Genomic DNA, 15125 nt, shown 5'->3' with positions numbered 1-15125 from the left:
AAAAGATGATATAACACTGGTGTGTCATTTCAAATAGTAAAACAGATATCAAATAAAAAGGTAATAGGGAAACACTAAGGCTCCTACTCTCTATAGCCAGCATGAAAAAATTAAATTACAAATCTCAAGGTGACACGTTTATTTATATCTTGTACAATATCTTATGCCATCCAGATGGGATCCTAAAAAACCTTCTGCAGAATTCATAGAGGTTCTATCAATCTGAGCTATTGACACAAGTCCAAAATGTTTTCTCGAAATGTTACCACAACTGCATCAGGGTTTAGCAGTAGTTTTTACACATTAAAACTTGAGCCTTGTAAGCTCTGGTACCAATACTAGGGCTATACCTTTTAAACAACCATCAAAGCAATATAAGGCCCATTAGTAATGATCAGTCAATCTCCAAATGTTATGAAGCAATAATTTACATTAATATTGATGTTGATCCCCTGTTTTTTAAGGATTAAGGCAAACCAAACTGATACAGGGAGCAGGATGCCATTTCCCAGGTCCATAATGGTTTTGCAGTAAGAATTGACTCCTGAAAATATTAAAAGAAACAAAAAGGGTTAATAATAATTTTGTTACATTTTAACACTTGAAGCAACCTCACTGCACATTTTCTCTATTATGAGATGCAAATATTTTCTCTCAAGTGCATGCTGACTACTGTTACAAGACCCCAGAGTTGGCAAAAATGCTCAGCACACAAAATCTTCCAACCAGGCACATAAAATGAAATGAGGATGCAAATTTTCAAAATAGATCAGTGGACAGCAACTCCCCATGAAAAACATAATTCTGATGGGTGCTGGTCACATGAAAATATAATCCTTTCATTTAAATGCCTGAATGGCAGCCTGACTGCATTGCAAGATACAAGCGTGTTGGAAGAAGCCTGATGCTTGAGAGCCTTCCCAGGTAGATTTGTTCTAATGAAATCATTTTTCTCCTTGAGAACTGTGTCTTTTAAAAACTTCAGTGCCACACTCAGCAAGATAACTAAGCTGATCTTATATGTTTTGAACTTTGTTAGCTGGATCAGCTGTTTCCTCCAAAATGTTCCATTCTCCATCACTGCGCCAGCATCATGACAGAGACACTGTCACCGTATTCAACATTTTGCAATGGTGTGAGTTCAACATTTCACTCATTAGATGTATATTATATTTAAGGCTTTTCATTGGGTTTACAAGCTTTTAGATGGAGTTTGAGGCCCTGGTCTCTTTAGTCACCAGCCTGAATGGCTGGACAATAGCCTATCTGAGAAACCCTCTCTCACCCTTTACACTGCCACTGCTGCAGACAGCTCAGTCCTTCTAACTGCAAGAAGGAATTAGCTCACCTCTCTAAAAGCTCATGACTTCTAACCTTTCTTGTCCCCTCTTGCCAAGACAGAGATCAACTTTAATTTCCTGGATGTGTTGTTAAAGCTGGCCAGAACTGGTGATGTATTTCTAGAGGCTTAAAAGGAATTCAACTTCTGTACAGATTTAGCAGTGGCTGACATGAATATGTTTCCTAAAGGACAACTTTTACACTGCTGAGAGGTCACTGTAAGTTTAAAAATCAGGATACTTTAAGCTCTCAAATAGGCATTTTTAATTTTGCTTACATGCAAACACAGCTGTATTGCTTTTAAACCTTCTGAAACACTAGATATTGAAATACGCATCATAAGCTCTGGTTCAAAGAGTATCAATTAGCTTGCTCTTTTACTTGAACTATCTGGTTTACTGCAGTAATTGGAAAAGGCCAACAGTGGCCTTGAATTATTATTTGTTAAGCTAAGAGGTTCCAGACAGGAATAGGTCTCTCTCATGCTGATGGAATGTAGAAATCAGGCAGTCTTTGCTTCAGAGACTTGGGCTAAATATACCAAAGTGTTTAATAACCTCAGAAACCTAAATTTCATAAAATTTTTGTGGGTTTTAGACTACCACATATCCTTAATAACACATAGATGCTTGCGAAATATCTATCCCAAGGCCTTGCTGTATTGAAACATAGAACTGGGAAATGTCTACAGAAGTAGAAAACACAGCAAAAAGTAAGAGGAGGAAGACTGAATTGCAAAAGTTAAAAAAAGGTATGCTTAGGAGGTTATGTATGGCTTAGATCATTATTCTTAACAGTTTCTGAACCAGAGGTTTTGTTTAATCCAAAGCAGGAAATTTGTTCTATACTTCTATTATATATTCCTTGGTATTTTCAGGTTCATCTTACTGAGTATTGATGTTTGAAAATGCCAACACAGAATGCCATACTATCTTCTTAAAAGGATAGTATTAGACTTCAACTTAACCCAACTTCAAATGACTGATCTTAGGGATTCCTGCCAAATAGCTTTTTTAAGACAACATTTACTGCAGCAATCAATTATGAATCCCTGATTTAGACAGTGACTTCTTCTAAACAAACAGGTGCATACACATCCCTTAGCACAGCAAGACTCAATAAGATTGTTTACAAAGTAATTCACAATAAATCTCACATGTAGTTTGCTTTTCCTTCTGAATGCAGCACCAGAAAAACTCATTAAATCCAGAGGAAATACGTGCCTGTGCCTGAGGATGCAGCCATGCAAAAGAGAAAGGAATATACTAGACCTTAAATTTTGGAAAGCAAATTCTTGCATTTTGCAATAGCAGTTAGCAGCAAATACATCTTGATTCTCCAACTTTTGAGTGGGCTTCTATTTGTCTTCAGAGGGACTGGGTGTTTTTTAACTCTTTACTGATGAGAATACAAGGTTTACTACATAAGCTTAAACTGGGATAAAAGAATTCCTTTGCTGCTACGGGATCCTGTCCTCTCATATTCAATCCCTATGTAGAAGACACTAGCATTTCTCATCCTAACTTTCAGATTATAAATTATACAGTACCATTTATAACATCTAAGTGCAACCAGCTATAATTTATTTTTTTACATCTCAATTAAACACCTCTATTGGAAAAGATTTATGTCTTTTGTTAGAAAATGAAGAGAAATAGAACTGCGTGCCTGAAAAATGTGAACGTCAATTCAAATTTCCTGGTTGTCTCATACCTTCCAGAGAAGGTTGAATTAGTTTATCTGGATGTATCTGTGAGTCAGGTAGAAGCAGAAATACAGAAGAAAACATTCTTCTGAGGAAGTGTGTATATAAGGGTTTTGTGGAGGAAACCCAAAATTTTGGGGTTACAGATATTAAGGAGCAGTTTGTCAGTAGAAAGTGAAGGATTATCCTTTTCTCCTTTTATCATCTTCTCTCCCCATTCTGATTCCCTAGCTTCATGCTGAAGTGAGGCACAACATCAAATTCTCAGACTCAATATCCCCTTGCCTACAGCTTCTGTCTTCTGCACTGACACCTAATGTTTAGCAGCTCACTTTTTCTTCTCAGATCACCTTCTAGGGTAAAAATAATTGTACAAAAATACTTTAAAAACTTGGTGTAAGCTTTAAGCTAAAGCCTGACACATCTTAGGAACAATACAGCTACAACATCCCTGCTTTAAAAGACCCTACTTCTACCAAGTCAGAAACAGAATGGTTTTAAAGGTTTTCAACTGTCCTACATCTTAGGTGTGAAATTGGTAGTGAATCAGTTGGTGTGAATGATTTTATTTAAAAGGACATTGCTTTAAGCTTTCTAATTCTTCACATGCTCTTTGCAAAAATGTTTATATAGAAGATGATGGCCTTTCCATGCTATGCAGTTACAATTGCTTCAACAGATCACTGCACAGGAGAAGTGAACTCCTGCCTAATGAAAGTTGGCCTACTTGGAGTTCTGCCAATGCCCTTTCGTTAAATGTAAAGTTCATAATATTAATCAGGCAACTGCTTATACTGGGGATCAAGTGAACATTTTCTGAAATTACAGCTGAGTTTTGTCAAAATGTTAGCTTTCCTTACCAAGTGCATTCAGAATGCCTGCTTGGTATCTCCACTCTGACAACTAAATAACAAAGCCCATTCAGTAGGCAGCTTGCTGAGGTTTTACAGTGCCTGCAGCCCTAGCTGAAGGAATATCAGTACAGGAAAGAAACCACAACTACTCAGCCAAATTTAAATTCAACACACCACAAAAAGCATTCTGAGGGAAAGACAAGCCGTGCCAGTGAAAGTGGGCCATGTATTGTAAATTTTGGTGGCAAAGAAAAAGCTTCAGTTCAAGCCTCTCTGGGATACTGTCACATGTATCTGGCATGCTCTGCAGGGAAAAATGGCTGATTTGGTCTGTTTACAGCAGATTTACCAGCCCCTCTTTTCTGAAATCTTGAAACAAAGGATCCTCCACTCTCTGGTGAAAACCTTGGTCTGCAGGATGCAGAGGACAGGCTGCTGTCTACTGAACAGCCAAGCTCTACATGACCAAAATTCTGCAGAAAAAGATTGCTTCTGCTGGTACCACCCTAGTACAGATAAGGATAACCTGAAGAGTATTTTCCAAGAAGTTCAATCCTTTGTAGCCTTCCATCTTTGCAGTCTCCAAACCAGAAGAAAGGAATTGCCAAGGCAAATACTGCCTAGAAGTATAAAGATATACATCTTCTTGGTTGAACCGAGATGCAGAAGAGTAGGAGGCAGAATTGAGATTCAGAAGTTCATTCCAATATACTTTACTTTCTTTCTCTATGGGATATTATCCTCCCAGCATACAAGAAATCTCAGCCAGCTTCTTTGATTCTCCCATTGTTTCTGGTTCAGCTTCAGTTGCTTTTATTCTTCACAATGCTCTTTATTTCTTCTTTTTTCCATTCCTTCTGTTTTGCAGGCACAACTGCCCTTTCCTTTCTTTTCCTAGTGAGTGACCTTAAGCTCTCCCCCAGTCCACACCAATGGAATTAAAATAAATTAATCAGAAGTAGAACAAATTTTATATCTGACTCCTAGAAATCTGACCAGTTTATTTATATGCTGTATCCCTTTACACACTGCCTGCTGAGACTGTGAAAACTCATCATTTCAGAGCTTCTGTTTGCCAGAGAATTAAACATACTTCCTATCAGTCTGAAGAATCCTCTCTAATATGCTAAAGAAAAATGTCTGGGAAAAGTATGTCCCTTAATGCAAAATAGTCAATGTGAAGTTCAGCACATTGGAGTATAGTGATAAGCTATCTAAATGCACTTGCCAAATGAGATAACTTGTCTATTGTAAGCCATCCAAAAATATTCTCATGGCTAGGATCCCAGTAAGTATAAACATTCTGATGAAGCAAAATGATTTAGAGTTACAATTAAAAAAACTGGAGTAAGCAAAAAGATACATAGGAAACATAATAATAATCCTATCCCAAAAGATTTTTGCTATCCGAGGGGATCTAGAATATTAATTAGTAAGTTGTTGCAAACCTATAAAAAATCATCCTATAATTACTCTGAAAAAAAGTTGCAATTTCAAAGCTACACTGCAGAATAGCATACTGGATTAATTATGCCAGACTGCAGCAATAACCTTGAATTAAAGCTGCAACCTTCTATTTTTAAGAAACAATTGCCTTTCTGGTTGATGAAACCTGTCGTCCCATCAGGTAACAGACGTGACCAGGAAAGAGAAAAGCAATAATGAGTCAATCCAAGCTGTTTGATACATTTCAAATCTTCCTCCCACAGAGTGTAGCTGCCACAAGCTACATCACCAGTCTGGTTCTTGAAAACTCGATCTCCTCCCTGATGAGTGAATATGTCCCAGACATTAGGGCCCTTTCCATCTGCATTCCAGCCTTCTGCTTGAAAAACAAAACTTGGTCATTACACTTTTGACATCAAAGGACATATGTTGCAAGTAAATAATTTATCACAAAGTAGGTGCAAATCCCATGGGCAAATTGAGAAGCATTATCTACCTACTCCTTATATTATTTAAATTTACTAGGAATTTTCAAGCATTAATATACATTTGCATTAGGTTTTGCAATTATTCATATTTTTACTTGCTGCTAATTATTTGAAAATCATGTTAAAAAAAAAAAAAATCAGACTTCTAACACTCTTCATACTTCCTTAGCCAAAAATCAGATGTTTGCCACTCTTGAGATATTACAGGTTTTCACAAAGGGCATTTTCTAATGCAACTTCCATCCATAAATGTAAAAGATCAGTCCATATCAAAGAAAGCCTTTAGGGTATGAGAAATACATCCAACAAATAGGCACTTATGGCTTTCAGGATGTCCTTTGAAAATCTTGACAGTTTGTTAAAAAGAAAGGAATGCCATTATGAGCCATGCCCCTAGGCACATACAAGCTGAATTAATAACACAGCTCTAAAAAACTTCAGCTTTTTGTTTAGCCAGACATTCACAGAAATTAATTTTGAATGTTCAAAAGCACTACAACATTTTCCCAAACTTTCAGAGTTTTAGGATATTTCTTCACAATTCTAAAATTGAGATACACGGATTACCATTAAAATATTCAAAGTTTAGCTGTTGTCTGAGATCGAACAACATATAATATTTAATTTGAATAAATGCACCTCTCTTCATTAGAAGTTTTTTTGTCTTTCCTGAGCCATGCTATAGCTGAGGCAAACATTACTATTTTTTTTTGTGGAGAGATCTGTAAACTTACTTTCCACTGTAAACCCCTGTAAAGTGTGATTTAATCATTAAATTGCAATTAACCTCAAAATGGCCAACCTCATTTACCACCGAGATTTTTCAGAGTCCCGGTGAATGCACTGTTCCAGGGTTATTCTTTAAAAACTAAAATGACATTGTGTGTTAAAATTATGTATAAATTAAATATCAGTTGGGTTATAAGATTAATAACTATATAATAGCTACATATCAATCCTCAATAAAAGTGTTTTAATAATCAATTAGTAGCATAGAAATTAGAGATGGAGAAGAACTATTAGGAGGTCATTGAGTCCATCTCCTGCCAATGCAAGATTGCTCCCTTAAGTATATTCAGTACTTAATATACATCTGTCTTATTAAATCTAAGTTTAATGCAAGGTTAAGCATATTGAAGACACTTAATTTAAAGCATTACTAAAATTTGTAATATCACTTCTATAACCTAGCTTTTCAGAGATCATTGTCACATTTCATGGTCTTTACAGAATTTTATTGCAGCACACGAACACCCATACATCTACATTTGGTTGGTCAGTAAATTAAATTTTACATGGGACAACCTTCAAAGTAGGTCAAATTTTAGATCCAGCCAGTTTGAGTTTTTCTTAATCTCAGATTTTATGATAGACTTGATGCTCTGTCTGTATGCTCCTCAGAAAAACACAACACTACAAGTTTTCTATATCCTGCTTCAAATTTCAAACATGACTGCTGAAATAAATAGTCATCTGAGAGAAGTGCAGGAAATAACAAATAACAGTAATTCTTTGATGGTACCTACAGTTTTGAAGCCTTTAAGAGTAGGCTTCCTGCACCATATTGATTTGATAGTGCTCTTTTTTCAGTAGGGCTGGAACGAAGGGAAGAAAAACCTGCCATAACAGGCAGATAACACACCTTTGGTTAAGAATCGTCATCTAGAGCAGAGGCCGAATGATCCCTCTTTTTTGTCTGCCTTCCTCCAGCAGAGGCAGTGGGAGTGAGGAGGAGAAGCATTTGATTTTTAGCAGAGACTAACAGCACTACTCCAGGGATCATCAGCCACTGCAAAGCCCTGATGGGGCTGGAGCAAACAGATCCACTTTCAAACATTCCTGACACTGTTCAGAGACTTCTCTGTACAGCATCATGTGTCTGAGCCACCTGATGGAGCGTAGGAAGGAATCCAGCCGAGGCAACAGAAAGCTCTAGATACACAGCACATCCTGCTGAGCCACAATTAGTCTGCAGAGCTCTGCTCTGATTCAATGAGCCAAGCTTGCACCTCTGATCTTGCACAGAAACTTCCCTGTCACACAGCTCTCCATAGCATAGGCATAACTGGAGCTTTAGTGAGCTTTGGGGCCAGGAAAGAACAGTGATGAGGAACTGATTTTACACTCAAAATGTGTGAATTGGATACCAAATCAGCACATGGCATGCCATCAAATGAATAATCTAAATTATTATGATACATGTTTCCCATACTCTGAAATTATTACAACAGAAAGAAATGCAGTGCTTTTCCAACTTGTGAAGCTCCTAATGCATGAATATTACTGATAAGAGTATATAAGTTTTCACATACTTTTCCAAGTACACTTTTCCTCTAATTCAGCTGTCCTTTAACCTTTGGGAGTGAAAATTTCTTGACCTGGTCTCTGACCAAAAAATGTAATTTTGTTTGAATTAATGCAGTTCCATTATTTGGCATATGAAAGAAGTGAAGAAAACCACCTTTACCATTATAAGAATTTTTTTGCAACTTTTCCCCAAGAAAAAAATCAAGCAGAGAGTTAGAATTTAGCATAGAAATGGCCCTCAGTAAGAAGAAGTGCTTTTGAATGTTCTGGTGCAAATTGATTTTGATTTGACTGAGTCATGAACCTTTGAAATCTGCACTTTGAGCATGCAGAGTACAATTGGTATGATTTTTTAGCGCTTTGAAATATACAGAGTGGAGAAGGTTGGGCTGTGCATAAATACATAGCTGACAGTAAAAAAATAAAGTAGCCTGTCAGCTCGTGCCTCTCCACTGTGTATCTTGTGATATGCACAGCAACTGAGTTTGGACTCCACAAGAACTATTGCTTCAATCATTCTGCCCCTAAGTCGGAAGCTGCACAGCCTCTGAAGCTTTCAGGAGAAGGAATTCCCTGTTGAGTTTCTTACTTCTGCAGGAAAAGGGTCATTTGAGTAGTGTCTAGACCATATTATAGATTTTTTTTTTATGTTTTCCCCACTCAGAAGCCTTAAGAAAGTTCATTAAAAATACATTAAGAGAACATTAATGTTGCACATCTAGCCACTCAAAAGACAGGAAATTATAATGCACACACAATTCACATTTTAAAAATTAGTTAGAAGAGCTATGTGCATTGCAGGACTCGAGTTAGGATCTGGCCCAGAATATTGATTCCCTGGGAACTGCGAGCTGTGCAGTCTATTAGGTGAAGTGAACTGAGCTCGTTAAAAGGTACTGAGCATGGGCAAGTACTCTCAATTTCAGCAATAACCAAGAACTAAAGGCTACATCCTCAAAGACAATTTAGGATCTACAACTCCCATTTAGGTACTGAAATCAATGGTAGTTAAGTGTCTGTATGCTGCAGGGTATAATATGAGAAAATCAGGTCTGTATGTATTTTGAAGGTTTATAAAGACAGATTTATGAAAGGATAAAGTTTGGAGGGGTTATAGCTGCAGGTGTCTCTGCGTTTATGTGTTTACATTTCCTAATCTGCAACATATTTTCATATTGTGCTGGGCAAATCCCTTCATCAGTCTCTCTATTCAGCTGGGATCATGACACATGTCCCTGGGGGACAGCCCCCACAAGTCCAACTGTTAACCTCTCAGTTCATTGTTTTTCATAATCTTTGGAGAAGAATTTCTAACTGAAGTCTTCCTATGAGTACTGATGTCTGATGAGGCAGTTCTCCCAGCCAGTTTCAAAATAGCCAAGAGCGATCTACTTGAATTTGCTCTACAGAAACAATATAAGTAGATGAAAAAGATTACTCATGGCTGCTTCCTCCTCTCCTCACCCCTCTCCCCCCAATAACTAGCTCCATTTCCATTACCTAGCCATTTCTGAGATTTGAAACACCTTCTACCTTCTTCTTACTCCTCAAGTCAGAAGTGTTTAAACCGAAGTGCTAAATGGATTTGCATCAGAACTAGTGTCTACATTACAAGGCAAAGATCAAACACTCTCTTTCCTGGGTCCAGACTTTTTGTTCACTTAAAACTTCTTTAACACTTTGATAGCTAAAATTTGATACCTTCAATTTGATATGCTGCTGTAGCTGCACCCCAAGCAAATTCAACTGGAAAAGCAATATTCTCCAGCACTGTCTGCAGAGGACAGGTGAATACACAGCATTATGTGTGCTGTGGAGTTGCAGACAACATTCCCTGGCTTGATCACTCTTCCACTTGTTACAAGCAGATTCTATATGGAAGACAAAAATAAACCCTGTGCAGCTTCACACACTGAGGGGTAAGACATGCACTTTGCATATCTTGGGATTAAAGTGGAGAGGTTCAGCTATCAGAAAAAGTGGAAAAGGCAGCAGTGGAAAAGACTAGGGTGGTCACGGTAAAAGGGCTCCTCCTAATGCAAAGAATTAATATGCAAAACAGATCCCTCTTTCCCTTCACTTGCCTCTCACCTCCCCATACTTTGTGGACCCTCCATTCAATATAAGTCCTTTAGCCACCAGGCAAAAAATAATTTCCACCAGTAAGTGTCAAAAACCAGCATCCCTCTTCTTTACTCGCATCTTTTTTTTTTTTTTCTCTTCCAACACCAAGAAAATGTGCCTGCAGTAGCTGAAAAAGGATATTTTAGCCATTACATGTTTTGCAGTGGAAACCAATGAGTAGACAAGCAAGATTTGTATGGGAGTACAGAAAGAACAGCTATCTTTCTCCTTCTTTAAAACCCCGTGGATGCTCATTTTTTTAGAGCAGCAATGACAACCTTATGGCATGTGTGCAGGAATCAGCATCTGCAAAACAGCCCTCAGGTCTCTTCCTCTACCTTCTGTCAAGGCTGTTACTGCTCTCCTGTCAGCAGACTGAAAAGGGAGCAGCAGCAGGAGGAGAGTCAGGTAACAAGTGGGATGGTTGAAAGTAGTTTACTGTCCCTCTCCAGGAAACTGCAACACCTGGCACACTAGATGGCACTACTGCAATTTTTTTTTTTTTTTTAACTTACTGGTGCTTTTCCCTCATTTATTGTAACACTACATGCACACTGCTTTTGCCAAGGTCAGTATTGGCACATATTGGACTGATGTAATATATCACTTCTATTCTTCTTCTTTACTCCACTTAACTCTCTTGACTCTCAGGTCTTTCTGGGTGAGGACCTACTTCTGCAAAGCATTACACAGGTAACTGACATTTTCTCTGATAATGAAAATAAGAAACCTTACTATCATAGGAAAGCTACTAAGATAGTCAATGCACACACTTCTGCCAAGAATGCACACAATAAAAGAATCAACTTCTTAGAAAAAAATAAATTCCTTTGTAGAGACACAGGGAAGCTGATTTAATTCCAAAACGAATATTGCAGAACCAGACAGTGCAGATGCAATGCAAAATAATTTGGGCTTTCACAGCAGGCATATATTTCCTCAAGTGTCTTTCATAGGAAAGGTAAAAGCCCCTTGAATACAAAGGAACAAAGGGGAAATGAGGCACAACATACTAATTTGTTTCCAAAACACATGCTGACACATAGTCTAGGCAAACATGCATATCCTTCATGTGTATTATACAGGTGATCAAAACCTGATAAAATGAACTAGTCAATGTTCTCTTGTTGATGCTGCATATTCAGGCTTTCATCTGCAAGATAAGGACAGTTAACAGTAAAACTCACCAGGGCCACCTTAAATTATGATTAATAACTATTAATGGACTAGAGTAATAATGCTTTTTACATCATTAAATGTTACTGGTAGGCACCTTTGAAAATGTAAGTAACTTTAAATTTTTCCCTGAGAATAACACAATTCAATTTCACAGGAGATATAATAAAAATGTAACTCAATAATAGGGGGAAAGGGGCAGACAGGATATATTAACAATAAAAATCCAATAAAAAGTTTTCTAAAAATGCTTAAGCATAAAAACAAGGCAAAAAGTGTCACTGCTGATTCCCTATCAGGAATCAACAGAGATGGGTTTTGAGAGAGATTGAGTAGGAGAAAAATATTCCATAAGCAGTCTAGGGGAGAGTGAACAAAATTTGCCTCAGAGGTTAAGACAGATTCACAGTAACGAGATACCAGCTTATGTCAGGGAAGTAGGCAGATTCTGAAAGATGCAGGACTTCCAAAATTCAGAGAAGCTGCACTGATAGCAGCTAAGATGAAACATTTCTGGCAACCCAGATTCTACATTTGTGATGCCACTTCTGGTTGTGTTTCTGGATTCATAAGCCACTCCTTACTGCAGTGGTGTGGCTTGAAATTACATCTTCCTTAGACCCTCGGCATGGCTTCTAAGATGCCCTCACCTTCTTACTCTGATAATTTTCCCTACATCTAACAAATAACCTGGCCTCAGTGTGAATTTCAGTATTCCACTGTCCCATGCTTTTTTTCAATCCATATACCTATACAAAATGTAAAGAGAACTCAAACTCTATCTGGAGGCAGTTTTTTCCAGACTATATTTAAGGCCTTCACATTTGCACTGGCACAAATGTAACCAAATGAGCTCAAGGCAAGTATGCATAAGAAAAAACAAACAGCATTCAAATGTATTTGGACAAAGACATCTTTGTCAAATCAATTAAAAACAGGAGTAATCAGCCCTGATAATACAGGTTAGCTACTAACTTTACAAAATGTGAGTTGTTTTATCAAGGTGAAAGAAGAATAGATTTTGGTGTTGGACTTCAAGTATGTGGGGTTAATTATTATTAGAAGAATTGTATCTTGTCAAAAGGAGATTTTCCTGACTGAATTGATGTTTCCTATTATAAATATCCTATTCCTATTATTAATAGTATTTACTATGGAGTTTCAAAATTAAATTTTGAAGGGATGGTGAAAATTAAAATCTTGGTCCTGAAATTTTACACCATGCATGGACCAGTAGAAAACTATACCTTCTTTGGAAGCAAGACTCTGTCTCTGAAACAGCCAAAGACAGAAGTTCATATCTTCTGTGGGTTCTCTTTGTAATTGCTACTCATAAATTTAGCTTCTCTCTCTGGCAACATAACAGAGCAGCTATTGAGAAAAAAATTTACTACAACACTTTGAAGTCTGCCAGACAATCTTGCTTTTTAAACAGTAATACAAAATTAATGAATAGAGAGCAGAAGATATACTGTCATATGTCTGACTTTTCACCATATACTGTATTCTTTAAGATATTTTAGCACTGGGCTTTAGCAAGATGCTCTCAATTAAGTTATGGAGGCATCATACTGTCGTGCACTGTGGCTGCAGTAGAGAACTCATAACTTTGATTCTTTAAATTCAGCCTTAATTAGAAGCCTCTCCTGGATTGTTGATTAGCCTTTCTTCTCCCATCACCAATGTGTCAAAATTCTGTTCCCAAACTTAAATCAAATTGGAAATGAACTATCATGTTGACTGAAATGAAGGATGATGACAAACAATGAAGGGTAATGATAAACAATAACTTTGAAGGGAGGCATTTAGTGCAGTACACAAAGATTAGCATTACTTCTGATCACATTTAATAGCTTCAATAATGAGCTGGAAGAGGGAGTAAATGGTACATTAATGAAATCTGCAGATCTATTAAACTAGGAGGAGCTGAGCACACTACTGAAAATAGAGAAATAATTCAAGGGTTCTTGGGAAGATTAGAAACACCAGCAGAATATTGCAATGAGATTCCATTTAGAAAACAGATAAATAATATTTTGGTAAAAAATCAACAGATGGTAACAGGTAAAAATCTGGAGAGCTGTAATGCTGGAAGAGATTTAAAATTAAGAACATCAGGAAAACTAGGCAAGAATCTGCAACTGAGCAGTAGATATAAACCGTGAAATTTGGGCAAAACCAGTAAAGAATAAGTAAACAAATAATGACTCATCTTAAAGCAGCTCTACAACCATCAGTTCTCTTCTGTGTACAGCAGTCAGAGGGTTAGTGATTTTACAGCTATGGAACCTTTTCCTGGAAAAAAACTTAAAAGTAAGCCATTCATATAACATTGCTGTCCTTCATAAAGTGAATGAGCCACTGGCTAAAAAAACATAAAAAAGCCCAAGACTGAAGAAATAAAATATTCTCCCACTGCTTCTGGTAATTGAATCATGCAGCTTGAATTTTTTTATATTCCTGAGGAAACTGCCAATGGATTGCCAGCTGCTATGAGCTTTCCAATACCAGATATATGGGTACAATATCTTGGAGACCTAAAGCTAGTTGTGAGCAAGTTAGCTGCATTTGGGGAGCTCACACAAATTAATCTTGCCAGGAATAACTCTACACAAACTATAGTGGAGGGCCAAACTAGTGTTACATCACTCCCTGAATCAGAAAGTCTCAGCAATTCAGCACGGCAACAGCATTAGGATGTATAGTAAGTTTGTAAAGTGATATTCCATATTGGTCATCAGTCTTCAGAAGTCCTTGATAGTTCTTGGATGTTGAAGGCAATTGTTCTTTATTGCTGAGTGCCTCCATGCAGTATTTTAAAGTGGTCTTGTCTGCCCAGGAGTTTGTCACTGTCACTGCATTGTGACACAACACCGGGTGCGCAGAGCAGGGCGTTGATCCACAGCTTTAAATTTGCACACCTCAGTAGAAAACCTGGCAAAAGCCCTTTCATGTAAAGCCATGCTCTATTCATTTATATCTTGGCAAGCCCTGCTGTTCCATACTTCTGGATCACTCATCTTTTAGGTGAACGACCTTAAAAACAATGAGCCATCATGCAAAAAATATCAGGATAAAAAAAGGGGAAGAGATAAATATATGAAAAACAACACAAAAAATATCCAGAAGTATAGGCAGGCCCTCAGGTCCCTTGTTGAATGCACTCTGAGACAGCACCCTTTACACTGGTGTTCCAGGGAGAGCTGTTTAAATTTTCCAGAAACTGAGAGTTTCAAGATGTTTGCAGAGCTACCTACTGGCTACCTACAAACATGCTTAAAATGATCTTGCCAGGAAAATATCTGCTGCAACTTATCAGTTTGGCTGCAACTGGTTATAAAGAGACATCTGAATTATTTTAGCTAAACTTGATAACATTTTTAAAATAGAAGGCAAAGTCTTACACGTTTGAAAACGGCACAATTTCCCTGTTTATACCATGAATCTGTAGGCTATTTTGCTACACAGCTAAATCTTTGAAATCATGTACATAGCATCTTCACTGGACATACTTAGTTCTGCTTTAAAATCAGTAAGCCTCATTTTTTACACTTGGTACACTCTGAAATCCCAGTAACGTATCCTCTGGAACATAATTTAAGTCCCTAAAACAAGTCAAATTTAGTTGATTTGAAAATGTTTTCATTTTGCTGTTTCTGAAATGTCTCCCTTCTTACCAGGTAA

At 37.3% G+C, this 15125-nt stretch overlaps 1 protein-coding gene across 1 annotated transcript in view; it reads right to left on the bottom strand.

Annotated features, from left to right (window-relative positions):
• Positions 1-398: 398 nt before the first annotated feature.
• LOC141729061 (cytosolic beta-glucosidase-like) overlaps positions 399-15125 on the bottom strand; it is a 31095-nt gene continuing 16368 nt past the window's right edge. The window contains exons 2-4 of the mRNA XM_074540457.1: positions 9843-9915; positions 5495-5722; positions 399-544 (exon numbers count right to left, since the gene is read on the bottom strand). Coding sequence (XP_074396558.1) covers positions 399-544; positions 5495-5722; positions 9843-9915 — 447 coding nt within the window. The remainder of the gene's footprint in view (positions 545-5494; positions 5723-9842; positions 9916-15125) is intronic.

This window comes from Zonotrichia albicollis, chromosome 5 (assembly GCF_047830755.1).
Source record: "Zonotrichia albicollis isolate bZonAlb1 chromosome 5, bZonAlb1.hap1, whole genome shotgun sequence".
Lineage (NCBI taxonomy): Eukaryota > Metazoa > Chordata > Aves > Passeriformes > Passerellidae > Zonotrichia > Zonotrichia albicollis.
This window is presented reverse-complemented; position numbering and strand designations above follow the sequence as displayed.